Below are 27,384 nucleotides of genomic sequence, written 5' to 3' on the forward strand. Positions count from 1 at the left end.
TATGTACTTAAGAATTTATGTGCGTTTGAGAGACTGATGTATACTTATAGTTCAACAAGGCACTTGCTAAGCTTTGTCATCATCCTACATTCACATTTTACAAGTGTTCAAATCAAATCAAATATATGAATCATAAATCAGAAAATGAATTGAAAAGTGTAACGGTCCTACATGTGTGTGTCTATGATAGTTCACCTGCACATGATTAGATTCATGCTCGTCTGTCTTTGCATAAGAGCTTATATAAAAATTTAACTCAACAAATGATGATTTGATGGCATGTATGTGTGTGTGTTTGTCTGTGTGTGTGTGTGTGTGTGTGTGTGTGTGTGTGTGTGTGTGTGTGTGTGTGTGTGTGTAAGGATAAAAGTGTGGAAATGAAATATACGCGTGGTGTATATGAGGTATGCTGTATTAACGCGGCTGAGGTATATGTAAGGTGAGTTGATGAGGTGCCTTTACAGAATACATGTTTAGCACTGTCGTTTCATCTTACATGTAACAGTAATAGTATAATAATAATAATAATGAAAACGATCTTTTATTCAGCAGTAAAAAAAATGAAAATTACAGTACAAGTAAAATAGAATAATGAAATAAAATAAAGTGTCAAATGCAATAAATAAAGTATTAATCTGAGAAGCTCATCCGAATCGAGAGAGAGAGAGAGAGAGAGAGAGAGAGAGAGAGAGAGAGCGACCAGAGTTAATTAGTTTTAAAATTGATTCATTAATAATAATAATAATAATAATAATAATAATAATAATAATAACAACAATAATGATGATGATAAAAATGGTAATACTACAGTAAAACAGTTAGCTGTGTGACGATGGTTAAATGACAGTATAAGCCAAGTTAGCGAAACATAAAACAAATAATAATAATAATAAATAAATAAAAGAAATAATAATAAAATCTAAAGAGGTACAAAAGTGAAGTATTCAGTATTTGAGATTATGAGAAAAAACTGAAATTGAAAAATAAATGAATTTAAAAAACTTGAGAAAATTTAAATGGTGGTTATGATAGTGGCAATAAAAGATAGTGAACATGATTGCAAATAAAAGAACCCGTGGGCGATCTAGAAATTTCCGGTATGAGGGGGATAATTGACATTATTGATAGAAAACCTAAAATATTTGATATGGACGAGTTATTTATATCGAAACAACACATTGGCGGCAAGCAATTCAGACGTATCATAATACATAAAGATGAAGTCATGTAATTCCTTGTTGAAAAAGATTTTAAAACTTTTACCCACAAAAAAAAACATTCAAAACGTATTTCACCTAACGTCTTCGAAATTAATTGTCGGCACACGTCCCTCCATCGACTCAAATATATTAGCAAGTGAAACATTCATTCGCCAAAAAAACATTTCACACGAGTAATATTTTTTTTTTTATTATTCTTTAAAATCAAGATCTGACAGACGCAGAAACTGTAACAACATGCAATGAAGTAACGGCAAATTGATAGACTAGATGATGACTTAGTGAGGTGATCGATAAAAATAAAGGCTAGGCCTGTGTTGCAAAATGTTGCAAAATGCATTGCTACTGATATAATTCAACAACTCATGTTGGACAATGTCGAGGTCATATTGTGTTATCCAACGTTCAAAAAGAGAGAGAATGCTGCCAGACCAGATGAAATTCAACCCTGTACCTCGTTTTGACTGCATACTGATGCTAAATTTGACCATGTGGCTACCAGAGAAAAACACGTGGCCTGAAAACGTCAGAGATCGAGATTAGATGTCTTATTAATATTTTGTTTAATGTAATTTTATGTATTAAATGTAATTTTATTTTCTTGCATATAATCTTATTATTTGTACTATTTCTAAATTTTGAATTTTTTAGCATAACGCTTCCGAGAAAAATTTAATTTGTATAATTACCCATATATAAATGCACCATTAATAATAATAAATATTATTATTGTTACAATTATTATTATATACATTTTTCTAAGATGATGATGATGATGATGATCATACAATGATGAGGTGATGAAAACCGTGCGTTGGCAACCTTAAAGGCAAACATGATGCATACCCATACTTAATAAGAACATAGCAGTTGAATAAATCACACAATCATGTGCAAGTTCAACAATCTGAACACTTAGAAGCCAGCAGAACAACAACCTCTGAAAGAAAGATGCATGCCTGTGCCTGATATAATTAGACAGGGAACTCAGTGAAATTTGTCATCATTCTACATTCACATTAACAACTGCTCCAGCACATGAATTATATATAATTATAAAATACAGTTTGCCTGACTGTCCACACATACATGATTTAACTCGCGGATGTCTTTACGTAAGATCTAATATAATCTATTATAATTTATGAACAGGTCACAACCAGTTTCATTGTAACTTATCTGCAGCAACTACCCACAGCAAATCTACATTGGCACAATGCGTAGCAATAAATAACATTAATATAATGATGGTTGTTGTGTCATTTCAAATTTTAAACATCTTTAGTATTAGTTTATTTTTTATTTTTATTTTCATCGTCATCATTATCATGAAATCTTCAGATCAATATCAGTGCCCTGAACGTTATCATCACCATGAAACCAACACCATCATCAGTCGTCATAATCACCATCATCATTACAATATCATCATTCATACACCCTTTGCATCATAATACCCACATAGCAGTCAACTTACAGCCAATATCACCATTGTTGACTGCACTTATATCAGCAGTCAGTGATAATTGATGGCGTGGTTGTTTGAATTGAAATTGAAAAAAAGAACCAGATGACTCTTAATTAGATTAGGCAAAATTTTTATTATGATTCACCTCTGCACGCTCACACTCACGCACACATACACACAGTGAACATACACCCACACATGAACACACAAAAATAATTACAATTATACACCATACATAACACACAAAAATATATTTCATTCATTATATTATGAATAAAAATAGCTTAAAATACTAATTATAAAAAATTATGATAAGAATAAATGAGCTGAGTACATAGACAATGGTGATCAAATTACGTTGAGATGAATGTCATGCACCATCATGTTGTTGACACTGTTGAAATGTTGTTAATCACCACGAAATTAAAATAAACTGAATTTAAATTTAAAGAAAAACCCTTATTATTAAAATAAAATTTAACAATAAATGTCTGTCAAAAGCCTTATTTAAAGAATACAATAATCGTACACATTCTGCCATACCACCCCTCCATTTGAAGTGGTTGATGGCTTGATTGACACATTTGTATAGCGCCTCTGAGGTTCTTCCTATACCACCAACGAGAGTCGCTGTACAAATCATCAAATACAAAAACATCAGTGAGCATGCTTCAAAATGATAACGAGAATAATAAATTATAATTAGTGACATCGTTGCTAATAGCAGTTACAAGGGTTATTATTAGTCTTCTTCATTTATTTTTTTGTTTGAAAACACTCCTGATCAACATATTTTCATGTCAGTGTCATTAAATGGTATTTGGCATAAGCCTGTGTATGTATATAATTTGTAAACATAAATACACAAATCTCGTGTTGAATGAATTTGAAAATTCCATTGTCAATCAGAGTTAATTCAATTACACTGCTTTTTAATGATATCAATGAAAAAGTAACACCATCCAATGCATCCAACCAATTTCAATTGGATGATCAGTTTATAAACTTAAACATTAGAAAAACACTCTATTGCCCAATAACAGTGAACAAGCCTAACACAAATTTTTGTCTCCAACAACATAATTAAAAAAGAATTCATTAAGCGCATCAATGCCAATTCTGTTCAATTTTGTTTTAATTAACATATTCATATTAAATAAACCAAATTTGAAAGCTTTAATGGTTATAACTTTCACTAGAGAAATTTTATAGAGCAATAAATCAATTCAAAATTACAAAAATCAATTTTAATATTATGTGGGGAAGTCTAGGAGCCTCAGTGTTATTAAAAAAGTTAAGTTGGAATCAAACTAAACACTTCTGGATAAACATTTCTAAACATTTCTTGATTAAACAGTTCTGAACATTTGGTAATAAAAATGCAATGGCTATAATATTCAGATAAAAAGCATTTAATAAATTTTGTTAGAACTACATGAACAACAAAACGATCAACCTGGTGATCAAACATACAAACATCTTTGAAATGTTAAACTTTTAAAATGTAAAGAAATAAAAAATGAAAATGGATAAATGAGTTTAAAAAATATTTTGAGCTTTATTTAGCTAGAAAAAATCTTCTGTAAATTTTTTTAACTGTTTTACTAACCAAAGTAACTACTAGACATTTATCAGTTATTTATGCTAGATTATTATAAAAACATAAGTCCTATCCATAACAGATGGAGACTATAAACGAGGATTGATTGATTGATATTATAAAAACTTACAGATTATTAAAGGAAAAACAAGTAACAATGGTGCATTTTAACCCATTAATTAATTAATATTTTTACTTAATATTATATGCAGTTCCAAAAACTTGGACCAAAGACCCTGAAGTTGGCTAAATTAAAACTAATTAATGATAATTAAATTATTGGTAATTTTAGACATTTTATTTTTCATTAGAATTTAATCAAAGACTTCATTAGAAGTGATTAATATAAGATAAGACTCTCTAACTAAATCTAATGGGCATCATGGTGTCCATTCGCATCACATCCATAGATAAAAAAAATAGATACTGCTATAAAAATAAAAAAAAAAAACAATTGCTTTTTAATGATTATTTAAAGTTTAAAAAATTTGAAACTAGAGCAGCTTATATTTTGTAATTTGTAAATAATAAATAACAGTGAACCAATATAATTCATGTTCCTTTAAACTTCATAAGACAGGTAAACAACACATAACATCCAAGTTTATTTTTATTTTTTATTTTTTAGTTTATATTTATTTTTATTTTGACTTTATTTTATTATAAATTATAAAAATTAGGACCAAAAATGAATGCAAAAAATTAAGAACAAAAAGTTGAAAGATAATACAAAAATAAATAGATGGAATTTAAAATTATTTATTTATTTTATAATTAAATTAATTACAGCCATCAATGATCAAAAGAATGATTTAATAAATTAAAATTTTAAAATTAAATGTTTGATCCAACCTTCTTGTTGGATATTGCGATGCCAGCGTTGCCCTCGCACCGATAGTTCCACTTGTCGACGTTCATCTTCCTATTTCTTCCTCAGAGACATTACGCCGGAGAAAAAAATAAGTTCGATCAAATGAAAGTTCAACTAACAAAAAATAAAACTGAACTGAACTGAAGCCGCAATTTATAAGCAAGATGAGGCACTTTTGTATAAACAATGAGTAAAAGTAAATAGAGTTTAAATCAAATTAACTCTAAATTTTTTAATTTATTTATAATTTATGTTAATTTAATTTATAACTGGTTTTTTAAATTTTAAAAATTAGCATTAAATTTGTTTTAATACATACATAATTTTGTATTATTTTTTTAAAAACCACTAGAAGTATTCTGAATATATGAATAAAAACATTTTAATTAATTTTTTGCACCCATTTCTTTTTTACCTGCACATTGTTTACCTTACTTACATCTTTTAAAAGTTAATTTAATGAATGTTCATTGTTGAACGAAACCTGGATGGGTAGGGACGACATGAACCTGTTGTGGGACGATGCTAATTAGGGGCTCGTTTTTAGAGCATCATTTTATTTTTTAAACATTAAACAATGCACGCTAACAATCTGATTCAAGAAGCAATTTTAACAGCAACCGCGATTTTATTCTTTTCTATTTTGCCGGTATACGGTCAGTGGGACCCAAAAAAAGACGACCCACAATGGGACAAACCTCGCATCAAACGAACAGTTGGAGCTGATCAAAAATTTCCCCCTTGGGACGCACCTTTATGTCCCCCTCACACTGCTGGGTACTGCCTGTTACCTCCCTACTATCCGTACGATGTTATCAAGAGATCGGTAAAAAACATTGGGATGGTCTTGGGGAGGAGTCTCGCTTACATGCCGTATCGATACATCAATTTGTTCTTGGGGGTGCCTTATGCCAAGCCTCCTGTCTATGAACGACGGTTCATGGTTATTTAGATTTTCTTACATAATTTTACTTAAGTGCTTTATACCAACTACATTATTTTATGGAATTATAATTTTTTTGTTAATTGATAGAGTTTTGTTTATTATATAATATAATATTTTAAATTTTAAGAAGGTTTAAATAAATCTTTTTATTGTCACCTATGAGTTTGTTTTATTACAATTTTTAATGTTAACGTTCAACCACCAGCCGCCTCAAGATGTAGGACCGAATTGGGATTACGGTGATCCGGATTGGGATGCATCTTATTACAGGGATGCCTGCCCCCAGGAACTTTTCAGATATCAGGAACGTTACTACACCAAGCGAAACATGAGTGAAGACTGCCTTCATTTGAACATTTTTGCTCCGAATGTAAGCTCTTCAAAGTTGTTTTAGCTTAATTTTTATTTAATTTTAGCTTAATCCCAAGTTGTTTCTTGTTCAAAAACAGGTTAAAGGTTAATTACACTCTTCTTAGGCTCAGAGGAATCAACAACACGCACAAACATAATATATGAATAACGTGCTAAACGACGCATCACAAAGAGCATGTTATTGTCATATTCAAACCAGGTTACTGCAAAACAGCACCAGGCGCTTTCAACCACTAGGCCATCACGTTGCCCAAAAACTATGGGCGGCTTGATGTATGGCGCATCAATTCAACATTAACGTAGAATTTTCAATAAAAAATAATTTTTAAATAGCAACGTGTAAAATTATTAGTTAAACAAATTATTTATCAGTTGTGTAAACAAATTTATATTTAACAAACGTTATTGCCAGCAAAAATTGTTATGGGTTTGATTGCACCAATGGTTTTCATATTGTATGCACACTTACATCTTGTGCAGCTGACAGACAGACCGAGAAACAAAAACCAGAATTATCCCATTATGGTGTTGGTGGTGGGTGATGACTACAAAGATGGCGATTCCATGCTCTATCCGGCGCACCTCATTGCCAGGAAGGAGATTTTAGTCATAACATTCAACTACAGACTCGGAGCTCTAGGTACACTTTAAAATGAATGAGGTTTTGTTGCGGTAGTTTAACCGCTATTTGCACTTTACCATGAAACAAAAAGCTTTGAAATGCGATGTTCACGACTCGGCTGCACACACAACGCACGCAAGCTGCAGTGGAGTGAACATTAAAACTGCACCTGATATCTTTGATTAATAAAATTTTAATGAGTTCCCGAGCGATGCGAATTTTCAATCTATGGATACTTCAGGGGATGGAATACAATTTGATTATTTTATTAAAAAAACAATATTGGGCACGAATCAGTAAATCTAATAAGACTGTTGTTGTTCATTTGTGCTGATGCTGCTGGCAGGTTTCATGACGACCCTGGACAGCAACTCGCCAGGAAATTATGGGCTGATGGACACGTTGAAGGTCTTGAAGTGGATTCAAATGTACATCACTGAGTTCGGAGGTGATCCCAATAAGGTTGATGCTTCTGTTTTGGAATATTTGTAATGTAATCGTTATTATCAGGTCGTCATCATCATAAAAACATTAGTCATCATCATCACCATCAAAACGCAGACAACCAGCGATACAGTAGCAACGCCAGATTTAAAAGCTGCCTACGATGATTATACGAACTAATAGTTTTTAACGATGAGGATATCTTGGTAATTAGCGTTGTTGGAGATGACTGTAACTGAAATATCAGTTAATGGAAAAATATCATTTCAGTTGATTGAAACTAAAACTTAAACTTAAAAGAATTAAAAAACTGTAACTGATTTAAAAAACGAAATAGAAAAGATTGTAAAACTGAAATACAAACTTAAATTATGTCAAAACTTAAATCATTTATCATCTTTGGTAAAATAAAGCTAATTTCATGTTTAAAATTGCTGTTATTATTCAGCAAGTTTTTGACTAATTGACCAATTAATTGTTTGTTAAAATTTTCCTTTTCATTTATTATATATATTATTTGTTAATTAAAGTGAATTTATGCTAAATTGCAGTATACTATGAACAACAATTGTTTGTTTTAATTTATTTGAAAAATCGAATGTTCTTCAAAATTGAAACTTAAAATAAAACTGAAACTTAAATTGCAAAACTAAATACAAACTGAAAAGAATATAAAACTTTATCAACATTATTGGTAATGATAAAAAATTCGATTGTAATTATTGCCCAGTAGTATCAACAGTATACTTGAGCATATATGAGCTGAACACATGTGAATTTGTGGCATCGAACTTGTAATATGCTTATGTACTCATGTCGGTCATGACTGTTGGATGACTCCTTGTATAGCGCTATATTTGATCGTCAGGTCACATTAGTTGGACATGGTTCAGGGGCGGCAATGGTCGGCATTCTCATGCTCTCTCCTCAATCTTACTACAAAGGTTCTTTTAAAATTTCTTTTTCTACCGACAGACCACACAAAATTAGTAATACTTCCCCGTACCCCATATTAAAGTTTAATGTCAGTATCACAATGGCATCAAATTTATTCAATAGCAAAAGTTGTTCAACTAATTAACAGGCAAGCCGCTTTTTCATCAGGCTGTGTTGATGAGTGGTTCTGATCTGTGTGATTGGGCCACCATTGGAACTATATGGAACGCCAACGCAGTAACGTACACCAGAGACTTCGGGAGGTTGGTTGGTTGCGGGTTCGATTACGATCAAGATTTGGCTTTTCTCGTTCGATGTTTGAGGGGGAAACATTACGAGGAGGTTGTAAACGCCACTGCTTCTGTACAAAAAAGGGTCTGAAATATTTTTTCAAAAATTTCATTTTTTGTCAACGTTTATATGATACATTAATAAATAATGAATGTTGCCATAACATTCGAATGTAAAGTACGGCTCGTTGGCTGGCCCCTTCGGTCCCGTGGTAGATGGATTCATATTGACGGACACCCCTGCCAACTTGAGAGCAAGTGGTAAGTACATGAAGATCAAAGTTATTGCCGGAATAACGTTGGATGCTGGTTCTTATATTGTCGGTCAGTTTTATACTTTTAATCTGGGTTCATCATGGACATTTATTTCATCACAACTTGCATTGAATACTTTCTTAGCTTTGAATATTTTCTTAGCTTAACGTATTTTTTTGTTAAATGTATTTTTATTAGATGCCATGTAAACGCTTGTAATTATTTGAAAATTTGATTAAGCAAAATCATTAAAACATAAAAAATACTTAATTGTTGTTAATTTTTTATAAATTGAATTTATGATTAATTTCAGAGAATCTGGTAAAAAACATTCCGACCATAGAAATAGAGAAGGGAATAGAGCCGGCAGACTTCCGGGACATGATAAACAGCATGGTCCGTCAGAGAGCCAACGTGCAGAATGTGTACGAGGTCGTAGGAGCCATCGAGTTCGAGTACACTTACTGGGCCAAGCCAAACAACAAGTCAGCCGTGCGGCAGAACTTCATTGACGTTAGTCCTCCATCCATCTCAGACTCATAGCCTAAAAAATTTCCATTTCCATCTTATCAACTACATCGCTCACACACACGCACGCGCGTACACACACACGCACACAGCTGTGGACTGATCAAATGTACGGATCGTGTGTGGATAACTTTCTGAAGTACCAGGCATTCTGCAGCGACACGGACCATTGGGACCTCACCTGTCCTCCCGTCTACATGTACCTCTTCACGCACAGGTGGCTTGCTCCGTCTGTCTGTCTGCTTATTATGACTTACTTTGTATGAATATTTTAAATTTATGTAAATAAGTAACACACACACACGCATATATATGTATATATGTAAATATAATCATAGACATATAAAAATAGTCATATGGCCACAACGCAAGAGAGTAAATTTCTTGAATATTTATTTTTAAACAGATCAGATTACGAAGTTTTGCCAACATGGATGGGTGAAAAACTGTTTTTCAAAAACTTCATTTTTATTGCATTTCTAATAATTTTAAAAATACAAGTTGAATGAAAATGCTTGTTGTCATAAATTTGTTTGTGTTTTACATGAAAATTTGTTAAATTTTAGTTGAAGGTTGACTTAGTAAAGAAAATCTTTTTCTCGATTTTGATCGTGATATTTTGTTCAGGAGTCCCTTACGGCAGGGATCTGGACTACTTCATCGGGTACCCATTCTTCAACGAGACCATGGGCAACCTGACTGGCATCGTACCCGAACAAACCTCTTGGACTCTTGTTGACAGGAACATCAGCGATTTCTTCCAAATGATGATCATCAATTTCACCAGATACGGGTTCGTATTTTGCAAAAGAGAAAATTTTAAAAATTAAATATATTCAGAATTCAAATGATGACTGCTTCTCTTTTTGGCTTATTTAATTAAATAAAATTTGAAATATCCTGCTTTATTAAAGTTAATTTTTTTGGAGAAAACATTAACTTTGACTTGAAGCGTCAATCATCACCCGCACTTTTCAGCAACCCGACACCCGATTGGACGAGGAATATATCTTGGTTCCAGTTTTGGCGCTACAATTTGAGTTATTTGTACATATCGGAATTCAGCTACATGGATCTCAATTACAGGTGGAGCAAATTATTTTTATCCTACTTCATTTTGCTATTCATCAATTTAATTATTTTTTATTTATTCAAGTATTTATTTGTTGTTATCATTCATCGTTGTTTTTAACATCAACTTCTCGAAATAAATTTTGTATTAAACTAAGTTATCTTCAAAAATTATTTCATCGCAGGATTTTCCAGTTGCTATTTTTTTTATAATTACGAATGCAGATAAAAACTTGATGAATTGATACTTCTTCTTATAGGCAGAACCACTACGCCTTCTGGAGGGATTATTACCCAACTGTTTCAGTTAGGAGACCAAGTTCGTCGCACCTGTTCTGCATTGCATTGTATATATCCCTGCGTCCCTGCATTGTGGGGTGGCAACGCGATAGTAGGATTTGCAAAATACGTTGAATGTTTAATTTAGTTAGTTCCATGTATAAAAATTTATTCGACGGTTTGGTTTGGTTGTACTTTATTACGAACATCCACTCTTCAATTGTGCGCTGGAGTTTAACGGTTGTTTGTCGATGTTTTAGTTTCTGTAGTTAGTTTTAGTCACTTTGCTCCATAACCTCAATCACATTTAAAATTTCATCATAAATTTCGTTACTTACAAAAGTAAAAAATAATTCGAGTTGTAACATGTTTTCCATTTAATATTTAAATATAATTAAATATTAATGGAATGGATGGATAAAAAAAGGTTTCATTCCACCCTGCAGTCACCAGCACTCCCATCCCCACACCTCGGCCGCGCATCGAGTACCAGATAGCCACGTGGACCCTGGTGGCCGCCTGCCTCATCACCCTCATCATCCTCCTCGCCCTCGCCTTCACCCTCTACTTCAAGAGTCGAGTCATTTGATTGATGCTGAGTTCAATCTACATGACTGTTTCATTGATTGTTTGCTGTACTGCATGGGTTCGCGGATAGATGGGTGGATGTTTGAATGGATGGTTGGATGAATTGGTGGATGTTTGAGTGGGTGTATGGGTGGTTAGATGGATGGATGGATGGATGAATGGGTAGATGTTTGAGTGGGTGGATAGGTGTATGGGTGGTTGGATGAATGGATAGATGGATGGATGTTTTACTGAATGAATAACGATTTGTTCAATGCATTCTTTATAGTTTGTATTTTATGAGTGATAAACGAATTTGTGTAAAAATATTTTGTAGACCTCTTTTAGCATATTGAAATTAATTAACGAGCTTAGAAATCCATCAGCATTTTGTGTTGTTTGCATTTGTGGTCATTTTGTAGTTTGTATTTTCTCTTTTTGTATTTTTGACGGTTTTGTTTTTAAATGACAAAAAATTATAAACATCCTCTCGTTTAAGGTTTGTTTTGTCCAAATTAAATAAAATAAATTATGTAAACTAAATTAAAATGTTTTTTCTTAAATGAATTTTATTAATGAGAAACACAATATCTGGGCTTTCAATCAGTTGTTTAGCCAATCATTAACTTTAATTCACTGATTAGTAAAAAATTTATAGAACTATTTAAATATATCCAAAATATAGCGCCAACCATCACGGACCATGATCAACTAGCAAACTTAATTAACTCTTGGTTTCCGATTTATTAATATTACACACGAATACAAACATACACATATGTGGTCATTTTTTTTCTCCGTTACCAATGACAACATGGAGATGTCATCTCCATGTTGTCATTGCCTTCGCCGCAGTCAGATTGGCGATCGTACCCACCATCGACGGCTCAACACGTCCACCTTCTTTGTCTGGGTGATCGCTACCTTGCCCGGGACTCGTTTATATGGTCTTGTAGATATGAAATATTCGGGATCATAGAATCACTCGTCATCTCACACATCAAGTATACAGCTCCTTCCTGGTTCGACTTCGCCACTCAACAGCTTCAACAACTACCATCAAAAAGTAAATCAACTAACTACCTTCAATGATTCGGTCACACTCAGTTTCAGATTATTTAAAAAAATAGTAACAAATACCTATCACGTAATACTACCTCGAATTAAAAGTACAACCCACAACCTTCGTCAACTTGAACATAAGCGTCAAACCACCGCTCAATCAACCTAGAAAGATAACGTTAACAGCAAGACATTTAAAATATCTTAATGTGTGTTATTTATTTAATTTTTTTATATTTTACAAATGTTATTAATATTTATTAATTTTTTTAATTCCTCATTTTAAAAAATGGACTCAATATTTTATTTGATGAAGGTAGACATCATTTTGTGCGAATGCAATGCACCGTAGTTAAGTTTATTAGCCACGTTCTAGAGTACCGTTCAAGTGTTCACATTTCTATACCGCCTGAATGCGATAATTTCGTTATACAGACAGGTTGAAAGAAAAAATCGAAACTTTTTTAAACCAGGCTATCAATCAATCAATCTTCGTTGAGTGTCCAGAGACCCAGTTCCTCTAGGTAGGACGTTGTTTTCTTTGCCATCGAATTTTGCGCCAAATTAGGCGATCAGTTGTATTCATTTCATTTAAATTTAGAGCTTTCATGTCTTGCTCGATTGTTTGTGACTAGGACTTTTTTGGACGGCCTTTGGGACGTGTGCCAGATACTTCAACATTTGCAAGAGAAGTTATGGCACTGTTTCCACTTCGTTTGACATGACCAAACCACCGCAGACGGTGTTGCCGGCATTCGCCCTTTATATCATATAAACCAGCACGACGCAGGATTTTGGTAGATTTGATGTGGTCCTTCAGACTAATTTGTTGCATCCATCGGAGCATTTTCATGTCGGTTCGTTAAAGTTTTTGTTCCAGTTTGGTTGTCATTGGCCATGTTTCTGCACCATATAACAACACCAGACGTATCACAGATTTATAAAGTCTTGATCGAAGTGGTAGTGGGATGTCACGTCGCATCAATATAGAGGCAAGGAGATGCCATTTATTCCAGGCTGCACGTATGCGTGCTCAAACGGCAGCTTCAGCTGTTCCAGTACAATCCAGAACATCCGATGTGACTTTCTCTACCTTAATGGCTTCAAAAACAGTGCTATTTCGAATTTGTTGTTGTGGATTGATGCAAGCAGGACCAACAAAATTGGACACTTTAGATAAAGTACCAATTATTTTTGAACAACGTTTTTGACACCACTGGTTACACTGCTGACACCTGATTGAATTGTTACCTACACCAGCTTTACAAACTGAACAGGGCCATCGTCCAGTAGCTGTGGATTGGATGGGTTCACCAGTGTTCATTGTTTTGGTTTTGCTGATGTTGACTTTGAATCCATGATCGGCGAGTCTGGTGTTCCAATCTTCAAACATCTGCGCTGCATTCTGCTCAGACGTGGCTGTTAAAACGATATCATCAGCATATATTAGATTCCAAATGTTACCAGTGCGTATCGGTTTTGTGATTTCTTAATGTTCTTATACATTTCCATCACAAGTCGAACAAGATATTCTGGAATGAGTTGTCGACGTTAACTCCCCCTGATTGTTTCACGGGAAGTCAATCAAGGTTTTTCAAGGTCTACAAAAATGTGTGATAGTTGTTGATGCTTTTCGAGGTATTTCTCTTGCAGTTGCCGAAGGATGTGAATTGCATCAATCGTTGATTTCCCCGCTAGAAAACCAAATTGATAATTTCCAATTGTGATGCACGACGTTAATCTTCTCTCAATGATTTTTTCGACAATTTTAAAAGAATGTTCTAACAGACGTATACCCTGATATGATGAACAGTTCAATGAATCACCTTTGCTTTTGTATAGCGGAACTGTCATGCTTTCGTTCCATTCAGTCGGCATTGAGCAATTTCTCCACACTTCACGGCTAGGGCTCCCATTTACTTTTTGCAAAAAAAAGGACAATTTTTACAAAAAATCTAAATTCAGTAAATACTAATAACAATGGAAACTTCTTTTATTGAACTTCAAAATATAAAACCAGATTCAGATATATGTATATGTGTGTGTGTATATATATATATGTCTGTGTAATTCGTCAGTAGGTTCTCTTTTATACATATTTTGTTGAAATCGATCGCTGTTATTAAATTATTTCTTTTCTTTTTTAGATTTTCCAACTTTCGAATTAGTTTTTTATGTTCGTATTCGTAATCTAGGTTTGAAATTTCAAACTTACTTTGTTTAGATATCTATATAACTACGGAAAAATTAGTTATAAAATTAACCTTGAAAATACTACTGAAATCAACCAACATACTTATCCTTTGATTGTATTTGCTTAATTAAGTCATCGTTTTTTAACAAGTAAGTGTACATTTCAGAGCATGTTAAAGAATAATTAAACTTTACCTGTAGTAAACCTTTAACAGTATCAATTTTTAGGCAGTTTCTATCATCAGTCCATTGTTTTTTACATAATGAAAAAATTCGCTCAACAGCAGCATTCGAGGTAGGAATGGCAAAAATTGTGTATACCAATTTCTTCAAATCTGAAAACAGTTCATTTTGAAACAGAACAGCCCATTTTTTATCAATGGGCAATTCGTGGAAACTTTTTTTGAATCTTTCAACAGTGAAATTAGAAGACTCGTTTCATCAAACAGAGAATCTTTCACAGAAATTTCTGGCATTAGAAACTCTGCAGATTTTCGAATATCCTCATACGAAATTGTATCGACAGATTTCACCATTAACCACTTAGAAGAAGACGGATAATCAGTAATTCTGAACCACTTCTGAATGTAATCAACAGATGTCGAATAAAATGTTGAAAACTCCTTTTCTATGCGATTAGCCAAATTAAAATCCTCTAATGATTGCAACTTTGATTGAGTCATGGCACCAAAAAAATTTTTCTGCATCCTGTCAGTGAGTTTTTGTGACAGATTTTCAACAGATTCTATCATTTCAGGAAGCACAAGGTCTTTTTTTTCAAGTATCAGCAAAATTTGCTGAAACAGCTGCAATGAGCTCTGTAGAAACCAGAAGTAGATTTCATTTGAATCATCAGAGAATAAATTTTCCAGAACCTTTGGAATGTCATCCGTTGATAGACCCACCCCATAACTGTAAAATTCTGTAAAATTTTAAGCCACCCCATAACTGTAAAATTCGTTCAATCAATGGAAGAAAGCTTAACCATCGTGTGCGAGTATGAGTTGGAAATTTAGCATATTGAATTTCCATAAATTCACAAAATTCTTTAAATTTTTCATGTCGCAGCGTGGATCCATTAAAATAGTTTAAGATTTTGAACAGCAACGATTCAATGTCAAGTGAAAACCTTTCACAGGATTTTTTAGCTGCATTATGGAGAATGTGAGCTGGACAGGCTACAGCAATCAGTTTTGATTGAATGTTTTTCAATTTGGCAAAAACGTTATTTTGACCATTCTGTTTTGCTCCACCAAAGTTTACATTAGCGTTGTCAGCACTGAACGCTACCAAATTATTAGGACTCAATTTGAATCTGTCAAGCACAGTCATTACATATTTGAAAATCAATTCTGACGTTTCTCCTGGCAAATTTGAAAACTCTAACAATTTAACTTTCAATCCTTCATGCGAAAAATACCGAATAATGATAGGGAATGTTTTGATTTCTTTAAAATTTGACGAGTTGGTTGCAATAGAAAACGGCTCGCTGCCCAATTCAGACAAAAGATTCTCAATTGATTTCGGAGCCAATATTCTTGAAATGATTGCCTGCGTTTTTGTTTGAGCAGATGAAAATTTCCGACCAGTTTCCGATTCAGCGAAAACAGTTGAAATTAAACGATTTGTACAATCTGCAGCTTTAAACGATAACGAGTGAAAAGCGACATGATATGCAAATGCTCCTTCTGCTGCAGCAGTTTTTCTAGATGTGGGCAAATTATCACTATGAAAAAATGTTGATATTCCGACAGTAGACTTTTTAATTTTCACGTTGTTTTTGTGAACTTCTTTTTCAAAATGTTGTTTAATAGATGAAACGCCTGCGTTCGCAATACTAACATCAGTTAAACAATATTCGCAAAAGGCATAATTTTCACCTTTTTTACTTTTTTTAATCCCTGGAAAGTAAGTTGAAAACTGTTCACGATAAACACTTTTTCTTTTTGACATCGTTAATTTTATAATTTAAATTAGTTTTATTTATTAATTTATTTGATAAAATTAAAAAAATTTAGATTAAAAAAAGTGGCTGTATAATATAAACGTCACGCGAAGAAGAGAACGCGCTCCACGCACAGTGAAGTTAGATGGACATGAAATCATAAATAGTATTGTTATAGAAGTTATTTCGAACCATAAAATTTTAATCTATAGATTGGACAGAATATAAGCATTATATACCTGGAAACAATTATTAAGAGCAGCATTATGATTTATGATGTATAAATAATTATTTTATTTTTTTAATTATTTTAAGCATTATGATTATTGATTTATATTTATGATGTGAAGTTGTATTGATATTTTCAGACTTAATAATGAAAAAAAAGGACAAAAAAAGGACACATTTTAAAAAAAAGGACAAAATTAAAGAAATAGAAGAACAGATTTTAAAAAGGACACCAATGCAAAAAAAAGGACTGTCCTCTTAAAAAAAGGACATATGGGAGCCCTATTCACGGCAAAGTTGTAGTAACGTTTGGATACCTGCAGTACCAGATGCTTTGATAACGTCATTTGTGAGTCCAGCGGGCCCTGCTGCTTTTCCATCCTTCATAGCTTTCAAAGCCTCTGTAAGCTTCTCTACAGTGATGTCTGGAGCGTCAAAGTTGACATTGGTGGGATTTGTTTTATTTAACAGACAGGTATAACTTTGACATTTTTGAATAGCTATCGGTGTTGTTGCTTGAAATCAATTTGCGTGGCTGATGGTCCACTTTTGTATGTTATGAGATGTTCCAACCTCTTTCTAAAATATGTGTTTAATAAACAAAACCCGTGACTTTCAGCAAACTCAAGACGCGGTTGCCATCTTCATTCCGTTCTCCATACCCAAAATCGCCATGCAAGTTGTCAAAACCATCTGTTTCCTCTCCAACGTAGCCACTGAGATCGCCTCCAATCAGGATTGTTTCAGATTTCGGTGCTGTTGAGATGGTGTCAGAAACGCAGCCCAAAAGTCATTTTTCATTTCTTCTGATTTGCTTGTCTGTTGTGCGTATGCAGAAAAAATATTCCTTGTTTGCTTTTCTAGGCAATGCTTGATCCATATAAGACATGAGTTAATTCTTTTAATATCTAGTACTTCTTGGGCTAGCGGTTCTTTGACAAAAATTTCATTTCAACACCATTTTGGGCCGTCTTTTGACCATTTCAGAATAGTTTATATTTTTCTTTGTCCGAGTTGATATGACAGACACCATTCAGTTTCCATCGGGTCTTCTGAAGGCACAGATGTCAATCCTTCTGAGCTCAAGCTTTTCTGCGATTTCTATGTTGCGGCCAGTCAGTGATCCAACATTGAGCGTTTCAAATCTATGTACCACTCCTTGACCACTTAAGGCCTGCTGGGGACTACGGGCCGTTGTTTTTGTTTGTGATGGCATAAAATAGTTTTGGGAAAATTTTTTACATCCGGACACCCATTCTGACAAGAACCACCAGTTATAAGCGGTGGGCCTAACCTTTTTGCTCAGAAGCACACAAGGCAGCGTGGATGCAGTTTTATGTCATGCCCAGAACACTAAACCAGGCTCATATATTCAATTAAAACAAACATTAAAAGAGTGCATGTGATAGCCAAGTTTTTCATTGTAAATTTGCACCATTTACATTATTTATATTATTTAAGATTAAATGTTATTACAGTTTTGTAAATAAACAACTTTGATTTGCAAACAAGCTATTTATTTAAATCCTAAACTAAAATTAATTGGCAACAAAATTCATTAATTATGTGAAAAATAGTAAATTATAGCGCTATGGTTGTTCACTGAATAGAAAGTGGAAAAAATGCACTAGACACAAACAATAATGATCCAATGTTCTATGATAACTGATACAAAAAAAATATTTTGTTTCTGAAAATCAATAACCTTTATACAATCTACAGCTTTTCCATTTCACATCTTCAGAAATGAGAAAACGCATTTATTCGTACAAACGGTCTAGTTCAAAAATTTCAGAATAAGTGATAGATTATATCAAGGTACCATTAATTTTTTGTAAAAACTAATAAATAAATGTCACATAATTGTTTTCACGACATTGTGTTTTGTCCTGCACGAGATCATAACTTGATAGTTTGTTAAGCATAATAAACTTCATAGAAACTCCAGCCACCAGTGTTGTTGTTCAGAGCAGTTTGGGGATACCCGAACAAATGTTGGTTCAACTGACAGATGGATTCCTCATGTTTGAAGTTAACGGAATGACAGAGGCCCGGCACGCAGCTGGACAAACATTTCAGCAAGCGGTTGGTCACCATTTCATGAGAAGTGTAACCGATTAATTTGTGGTTCATTTTACGACTCCATACTTTTGCTGTATAATACAAATTTTAACTTTAAATTGAAAATTTATTTAACAAACAATCCGACTAACAGTTCAAATTTCTGGCTTCATATACCTCCAGCTCGCAGATTGTAAGCCACCCCACTCCGTCAGCAGGTTGTTGAGAAATTACGTAACGATACGAAGGAAGATTGGCATTACATTTCAGTTTAAGCTTGCTCCTGACGACTGCCTTGTACTTGTATTGACCACAGAGAGGGTAGATTCCTCTCGGTATTGCGGAATAATTCACTGAGGTGAGGCCGATTATAAAGTAGTCCAATCTTTCGGCTGAATTATATTCAAAGGTTAATTTGTTGAAAGTGAACAAACAAACAGAACAAATTTTAACAAACAAAACAAACAATCAAACAAACTAACTAACAAACTAGCTATCTAACAAACAAACATTCAACGATTGAAGAATTTATTATAAATACTCACGACAACGGTCTCTTGAATAAAGATTAACACGATCCACATAATAATCATCGGCCAGATCAACAACCACCCAGTTAGGTCCACCTGGCCAATCGTCAGAATGAAAACAGTGTCCCAAATCTGCGAAAGGATTTGCATCGCCATCCACCATCAAACTTGAGTGCCATGTGTTGTTATTATGAAACACAGAACTGCTTTTTGTTAATTTTTTTAAGGCCAAATTTTCAGAGATCACACTTGAAATCGACGCAAGAACTTTTACTGTAAAAGTTGAGTTATAAATCAATTTCATTGAAACAAAAACACAAAGAACAGATTTATTTTTCTCACCAATGAAGATGAACAAAAATACAGCAATAAATGTTTTTTTTGACATTTTTCAGATTCACGCAAATACTTCAACATGCTGTTTTCTCATTGAGTGTTATTTTTTGACGTTTATATATATAGTATTTGAATGTGTACGTGTATCCATAGGAAACCATCAAAATTCAAAAAAAGTGGAAAATAAATTGATATCATGATACTTCAGATACATACATACATATTATAGATTAAAGCTGAACCCGGATATGATTATTACTTCCTTATAGTTCTAATCAATTATGGGTTCATACATACATACATACATGCATACATACATGCATACATACATGCATACATACATACATACATACATACATACATACATACATACATACATACATACATACATACATACATACATACATACATACATACACATACATACATACATCTCGTTAGCTCAACACGGTCCGGCCGACTTGAAACATTTTGCTGGTAACATTTCGCGTTTTTAAAGGTTTTAGGGATTTTAGTTTTCAGTTTTGACTAATTTTTGGTTATTAAAATTGGTTTTAACGTTTTGGACTGTTTCTTTTTGCTTTTTGGATATTTTATGGTGGTTTGGTGGGTTTTATCAAATTTTATTTCGTTTCCAAAATTTTTTTTTTAAACTCATGAATATTAAATAGTATACAATACTAGCTTTCCGTTTTTCATTTATGTACACCATCCTTGCAATATTTTTGTTTTAATTTTTATTTTTTGGTTTAAAGTTTTAACAATGTTTGCAGTTTTATTAGTATTTTACCTATAATTTTAATTTTATATTTATTTATGGCTCCGGTTTTACACAAATGCACTTTTTGTTTCAACTACTATAAATTAAGACCGGACGGGAAATTACACCGGCACGGACGGAAAGAGAAGGGTCAAGAATGCCCTGGGTCTATGAAAGCGGTCGACCAACCATCGGCCGGGTCTACAGGAACTTCGGGTTTGGCTCCCCGCGCTGCACCTGTCAACGAGGGTCGCGAAGCCGCACGTACATCAGCTTCGGTCACGGAGGCTCCCATGGGAACTGACCTTAACGCTTTTTTTGACAGACTGACGGCCGCCTTGAGAAAAACCCCGGTTATTGATCATGTGCCGAAACCATGTAGGGAAAAAGTAATAAAAGAATTGATGTCCCTCATGGCGGCAATTTGTAATGAACCTTGCGACCCAACTCACTGGTACAGGCTCCATTGTTTCTTCCCATATATCCTCAAAAAGCCTGCCAGAGGGGGTCGAAGATTCAACCAGGGTAATCATGTTAACAAACGATTGGCAGATTACTCTACATTGGAGGTTGAGTCTATTGTGGCTGGCTTTGAAATCGACAATACAATAAAGCCACGAAAAAACAATCCAAACAGTTGGATTCAAACCGCAATCGCCCGCATAGAACAGGGCAATCTTTCGGCGGCTGTCAGGCTTGTTTGCTCCCTCGAGGGTCTGGCGGGGGACTCGCCTGAGACATTGGTTAGACTCAACGCCATCCACCCCAGGTCACCATCGGACAGGAGAGTTTTTCCCCGCGCTGCACCTGTCAACGAGGGTCGCGAAGCCGCACGTACATCAGCTTCGGTCACGGAGGCTCCCATGGGAACTGACCTTAACGCTTTTTTTGACAGACTGACGGCCGCCTTGAGAAAAACCCCGGTTATTGATCATGTGCCGAAACCATGTAGGGAAAAAGTAATAAAAGAATTGATGTCCCTCATGGCGGCAATTTGTAATGAACCTTGCGACCCAACTCACTGGTACAGGCTCCATTGTTTTTTCCCATATATCCTCAAAAAGCCTGCCAGAGGGGGTCGAAGATTCAACCAGGGTAATCATGTTAACAAACGATTGGCAGATTACTCTACATTGGAGGTTGAGTCTATTGCGGCTGGCTTTGAAATCGACAATACAATAAAGCCACGAAAAAACAATCCAAACAGTTGGATTCAAACCGCAATCGCCCGCATAGAACAGGGCAATCTTTCGGCGGCTGTCAGGCTTGTTTGCTCCCCCGAGGGTCTGGCGGGGGACTCGCCTGAGACATTGGTTAGACTCAACGCCATCCACCCCAGGTCACCATCGGACAGGAGAGTCTTTCCTGCACCGGAAACCGTAAATGGTTGCGTTTCACCCACCCAGGTGTTGTCAGCCCTGAAGTCATTTAGGAATGGTTCGTCTGGAGGCCTTGACTGCCTAAGGCCCCAGCACATTAAAGATTTAATTTCAGGCCCACTGCCCATTGACGAGTTTGTAAGCTCCCTAACACAGTTTATAAATATAATTTTATCTGGCGCGTGCCCATCCGTCGCCAGCCGTTTCTTTTTCGGGGGTCGTTTGATAGCGTTGACAAAAAAAGATGGGGGAGTTAGACCTATTGTGGTCGGTAACTTTTGGAGAAGGTTGGCCAGCAAATGTGCTCTGATCTTGGTGTTGGAAGAAACCAAGGCGAAACTTTACCCAATTCAATTGGGCGTTGGGGTGAAAGGAGGAGCAGAGGCGGCCGTACATGCGGCCCGTAAATTGGTTCTGGACTTACCCGATAAATGGGGTTTTTTAAAAATTGACTTCAGGAATGCCTTTAATACCCTGAGGAGAGATTCGATGCTGGAGGCAGTCAAACGGCTCTGTCCCCAAATTTACAATTACTGCCACTCCGCATATGGCCGAATCTCTTTTCTTGGTTATAACACCTGGGTGATGGAATCGTCCGAGGGGGTGCAACAGGGTGACCCTTTGGGGCCGATGTTGTTTGCTCTGACCCTACACCCGGTGTTGGAAAAATCTCTTTCAAAATTCGTTTGCGGCTACCTGGACGATATCAGTTTGGCCGCCGAGGGTGCAATTTTAGCTACTGATTTCCTGTCTTTAAAAGACAATGCCTCCATCATTGGGCTTGAGCTTAATATTAAAAAATGCGAATTGTACGCAAACGACTCTTTTGAAATGCCACAGACACTGGCGGAAGTGCCCTTAGTGTCTGAGGCATCATTGAGCTTCTTGGGCACCCCATTGATGGAGGGTGAGTTTCAAAACACTTTTTTTAATAAAAAACTCGCAGAGCTGAAATTCGCCCTCGACCGAGTGTCTCATCTTCCGGTCCACGACGCGCTGACCATCGTCCGCAACGCCCTTAGTTTGCCTAGATTGATGTACTTCCTTCGTACATCCTTCTCGGTTGATGCATCTATTTTGGGCGGATTCGATGGCGCCCTGAGGTCAGCTTTGTCAGCCCTATGCAATGTTGAGTTGACAGACAGGGGCTGGTCTCAGGCCCAGTTGCCGGTTCGGTTTGGGGGACTGGGGTTGTTAAGCGTGGTCCAGCTGGCACCTATTGTTTACAAATCATCTGCCGCTGCCACGCTCGACCTGCAGTCTGCCCTGCTCCGGCAATCTTTCACGAATCTTGGTACCCCACCAGCATCACCCAACCGAGCAAAACATTTTCAAGCTCGGTTGCTGGAAGAGGCATACAAAACAACTTTTCAGTTTTTGTTGTCCTCTAGTCCCGACGATGCAACTTCGGCTCGTCTGCTGGCCGCGTCAAGCGACGCGAGCTGTGGTTGGTTGAGATCCTGGCCCAACTCATCGGTGGGTACCCGACTGGATGATGAGACGGTCAGGATGGCTATTGGTTTTCGTCTGGGTTTAACGGTCCACCATAAATATCTGTGTAGGTGCGGTGCGGAAGCTAACGAACTCGGTCACCACGGCCTGGTCTGTCGTTTAGGTGGAGGTCGTCAGTTGCGCCATTCCGCATTAAATGATTACATCTGCCGGCTTTTCTCCAAGGCTTCAATACCCGTTCTTAAAGAGCCCTCGGGAATTTCCGCGTTGGATGGAAAACGTCCGGATGGCTGCACGTTGATTCCTTGGAGAGCCGGTAGATGCCTGGCGTGGGACGTAACCGTTCCGGGCACATTAGCGGAACGGTACGTGCACTTAACCAGCAAAGAAAGTGGTTTGGCCGCAACCAGGGCATCGGATGAAAAGTTTAAAAAATATGAAGGTGCCCTGCCCTCGATGGATTTTTTACCTGTTTGCATCGAGGTTCTTGGCCCGATGGACAACAACACTTCAATATTTTTTAAAAAGATTTGCAAAATGATAAGTGGCAGGTCCGGCGACAGCAGAGAGCTATTTTTCGCCATGAATCATATATCTTGTTTGCTGCAAAGGTTTTTGCGCGTCTGTGTTACCGAAAATGTTCAATTAAACGCCGACGTGAGCGAATAACGAGATATCAATTGTTAACCGATTTTTTCAGATGTTTGACTGTTTAGTGTCACTCATCGCTGATTTGGTTTTAACATACATACACACATACATACATACATACATACATACATACATACATACCTACGTACATACATACATACATGCATACATGCATACATGCATTCACAATTCACAATTCGTTTATTCATCAAAACAATGAAGGTTTGACCTGGAGACCTGGAAGATTGAGGTCTTGTACAATGTACATGCATACACGCATACACGAATACACGCATACACACATACACGCATACAAACACACACACACACACACACACACATACATACATACATACATACATACATACATACATACATACATATGGGAACGCCCTCTCCTCGATGGAATTCTTGCCAATATGTATCGAGGTTCTCGGCCCGATGGACCCCAACACCCTTAAATTTCTTAAGGCAATATGTAAAATGATCAGCGTCAGATCAGGCGACAGCAGGGAACTGTTGTTCGCAACTAACCACATTTCGTGCTTGTTGCAGCGGTTCCTGCGTGTCTGTGTGCTTGAAAATATCCAACTGAATGCCGACATGTGCAATTAACGACAAATCAAAGTGTTAATCCATTTGTTACTTGATGTTTGACGGTTCAGTGTCACTCATCATGTTTTGGTTTTAACATACATACATACATACAGACAGACACACACACACACACACACACACACATACACACACATACACACACATACATACATACACACACATACATACATACACACACATACATACACTCACATACATACATACTTACTTACACACATACGTACACACATGCGTACACACATAAACACATTCACAACGAACTCATTGACACTTTGAACAAAAACCCAGCTCCGATCCTACTTATAAAATATTTAATCCTCGCAAAACACTTGTTCAACGTGACGATCATTTTTTATCAATGGATGCCAATAATGTTTTTTGTTTTTAAAACATTTCGATATCGAAACAAAAGAAATAATATATGCTCCATCCAGGCTCTATTGGCTGACAACTATTTAACGAGAACAGTTGCCCATTCGCAGATTGGCTGCGCTATCAACGTATCAACATCCATCGTAACAGTTAGCCGAATGTATGTTTGTGTATGATTGTGTGCATGCATGGAACGTTATTTTCATGATGCCTATCAATGAATTCATTTATGATGAAATTGTGTGTGCATCCTGTTTTAAATTAATATTTTTATTATTTGTATACAACATCATTTAATATAATTATTAAAAATTAGAAAGAAACAAGAAGAAGGAAAGAGAAAAAATTGAACAGGCATCAAATTTATAAATTCAAGGTGTGATGTCTTTGCATTCCTATAGTAAATTCGTAGTTTTTTTTGTTGTAAAGGTTAGTTTAAACATCTTTTTAACAGTCTTCAATTATTTAATAACTTTGTATGGTTAAAATCGTATTTCTGGTAGGCTTTTAGAGAGAAATTGTAGACATTAAAGTAAAATCACATGCTTGAATGGTTATGTGCGGTTGAAATTAAATAAAACTTCCCTGCATTTATTTGCACGTTTTTTAAGTTAAAATTTTAACATAAAACTTGCTTAGCATGTAGACATTAAAATAAACTTCCATCCATTTATTTGCACGCATTTTAACCAATTTTAACATAAAAAACGTATCATGCAGACATTAAGTAAACTTCCATGCATTTATTTGCACGCGTTTTAACATGTATATTAATAGGACTGTTAATTATTAGAATTATAAAAATTAATATGATTTAAAGTGAAATACTAAAAATAAGTTTTAAAAATAATAACTGTCATAAATCATTTAATAAATTTTGTCTAGTTAAAATCACAATTTTGGTATGCTTTTAAAGAGAAAGTTCATATACATTGTAGGCACAAAAGTAAACGAATATTCTTGCATGTTTTTATACTGTAGGCATTAAAATAAACTTCCTGGAAGTTGTTCAAAAGCTCTTATATATATATATATATATATATATATATATATTGAAGTGAAACATTTAATCAACTTTTGCATTAGCGCATTTAATCAACTTTTACATTGTTAGCGCCTTTGAGAACAATAAAGGGCGCTTTATATATAAATAATCTAATAATAATAATATATATATTATTAGATTTATATATAAATAATCTAATAATACATATATATATATATATATATATAACTGTCTGCTCTTTTTATTCCTATCTCTATTATTTATGATTTTTTATACATATAGGTCAAGTTTACGAAGCGTTGAAATCTTCACTGTCATTTGATTGTCGGCGTCTGTCGGTTGCGCGTAATTATCGTTTTGATGATAAATTTACAAAATTTAATAAAATGCTGAAAGTTTTGTTTTTTCGATTCTTTATTGTTTCATTTATATTATCTGTTTTTTTCTGTTTATGGTTTCAAAAATTTTATGATCTTGGCCTACATTTAGAAAAAATGAACATGAGTTCACCGTCTTCATGTTTTCATAATTTGCTGGAACGAAACGTGGTCGAATATACTGAAATGAAGGAATTACATTTCGCAATGCTCACGTTGAAGTTTCCCGTGCATCAGAACAGTACAGACCTGTTCAAGATGGAGGTAGATGGGTGCTCCCACGACGAACTGTATTTTCTACCTAAACTGCACAGAGATGATTTGCTGACGTTGTTAGAACTTTACAGGTTCTTTGTACATGTGGCCAAAAAATCAAATGCCACATTTTATCTATCAGGAGGATCGTTGATTGGACAAGTTCGACACGACAAACGACTTATCCCGTGGGACGATGACATTGATGTCGTCATCTCACAAGATGATCTTCATATTTTTACAGTTACATTTGGTGAAGAAGTTGAAAGATTTAATCGTACAACAAAAACGTTCAAATTAACTGAACCAAAATTTAACTATTATTATGATGGAATGTACAAACTTTATGATTCTGTGAACTTCACAAAGGTATACGATCTCTACAACTTTCCGTTCGTGGACGTGTTTGTATTTGTAAAATCTGGAACAGTTGTAATTGATGAAGATAAATCATCTTATAAACAAATTCTCAATTCTGATGTTATATTTCCACTGATCAGAGACAAATTTTTAGGTGAAGAAATTTACTTACCTTATAACGTATCTGAATATTTATCTTGTAAGTCGTTTATGAACTTGTGTCAGTCCAGAAAATACTTCCACAAATATGATCACAATTTACGTAATCGTAAAAGTATCACCAAAAACTGTGGTGATCTTGAATTTATCAGTTTTTACAAATACATTTAA

The 27,384-nt window shown here is 35.1% G+C and overlaps 5 protein-coding genes across 5 annotated transcripts; 3 read left to right on the top strand and 2 right to left on the bottom strand.

Moving 5' to 3' along the window:
- Positions 1 to 5,661: 5,661 nt before the first annotated feature.
- Positions 5,662 to 9,376, top strand: HELRODRAFT_115104 (hypothetical protein; the record flags this gene model as incomplete). Its single annotated transcript, XM_009028894.1, has 8 exons — positions 5,662 to 6,102; positions 6,311 to 6,475; positions 6,958 to 7,117; positions 7,446 to 7,561; positions 8,412 to 8,487; positions 8,628 to 8,854; positions 8,949 to 9,093; positions 9,338 to 9,376. Coding segments are annotated over exons 1-8 (1,293 nt in total), but the record flags the coding sequence as incomplete, so codon positions are not given.
- A 5,677-nt stretch (positions 9,377 to 15,053) lies between these two features.
- Positions 15,054 to 16,677, bottom strand: HELRODRAFT_180127 (hypothetical protein; the record flags this gene model as incomplete). Its single annotated transcript, XM_009028895.1, has 2 exons — positions 15,054 to 15,646; positions 16,005 to 16,677. 2 exons carry the CDS (start codon positions 16,675 to 16,677, stop codon positions 15,054 to 15,056), a joined length of 1,266 nt encoding a protein of 421 aa, XP_009027143.1.
- A 2,137-nt stretch (positions 16,678 to 18,814) lies between these two features.
- On the bottom strand, positions 18,815 to 19,876 carry HELRODRAFT_180128 (hypothetical protein; the record flags this gene model as incomplete). Its single annotated transcript, XM_009028896.1, has 3 exons — positions 18,815 to 19,050; positions 19,111 to 19,350; positions 19,504 to 19,876. The coding sequence occupies 3 exons, from the start codon at positions 19,874 to 19,876 to the stop codon at positions 18,815 to 18,817; spliced, it is 849 nt and encodes a 282-aa protein (XP_009027144.1).
- A 764-nt stretch (positions 19,877 to 20,640) lies between these two features.
- On the top strand, positions 20,641 to 25,438 carry HELRODRAFT_180129 (hypothetical protein; the record flags this gene model as incomplete). The annotated part of the gene is made up of 5 exons (XM_009028897.1): positions 20,641 to 22,180; positions 22,910 to 23,091; positions 23,641 to 24,026; positions 25,097 to 25,205; positions 25,373 to 25,438. The coding sequence occupies 5 exons, from the start codon at positions 20,641 to 20,643 to the stop codon at positions 25,436 to 25,438; spliced, it is 2,283 nt and encodes a 760-aa protein (XP_009027145.1).
- Positions 25,439 to 26,556: 1,118 nt separating this feature from the next.
- Positions 26,557 to 27,384, top strand: HELRODRAFT_180130 (hypothetical protein; the record flags this gene model as incomplete). Its single annotated transcript, XM_009028898.1, has 1 exon — positions 26,557 to 27,384. The coding sequence occupies one exon, from the start codon at positions 26,557 to 26,559 to the stop codon at positions 27,382 to 27,384; it is 828 nt and encodes a 275-aa protein (XP_009027146.1).

The sequence above is a fragment of the Helobdella robusta genome (assembly GCF_000326865.2).
Source record: "Helobdella robusta unplaced genomic scaffold HELROscaffold_59, whole genome shotgun sequence".
Lineage (NCBI taxonomy): Eukaryota > Metazoa > Annelida > Clitellata > Rhynchobdellida > Glossiphoniidae > Helobdella > Helobdella robusta.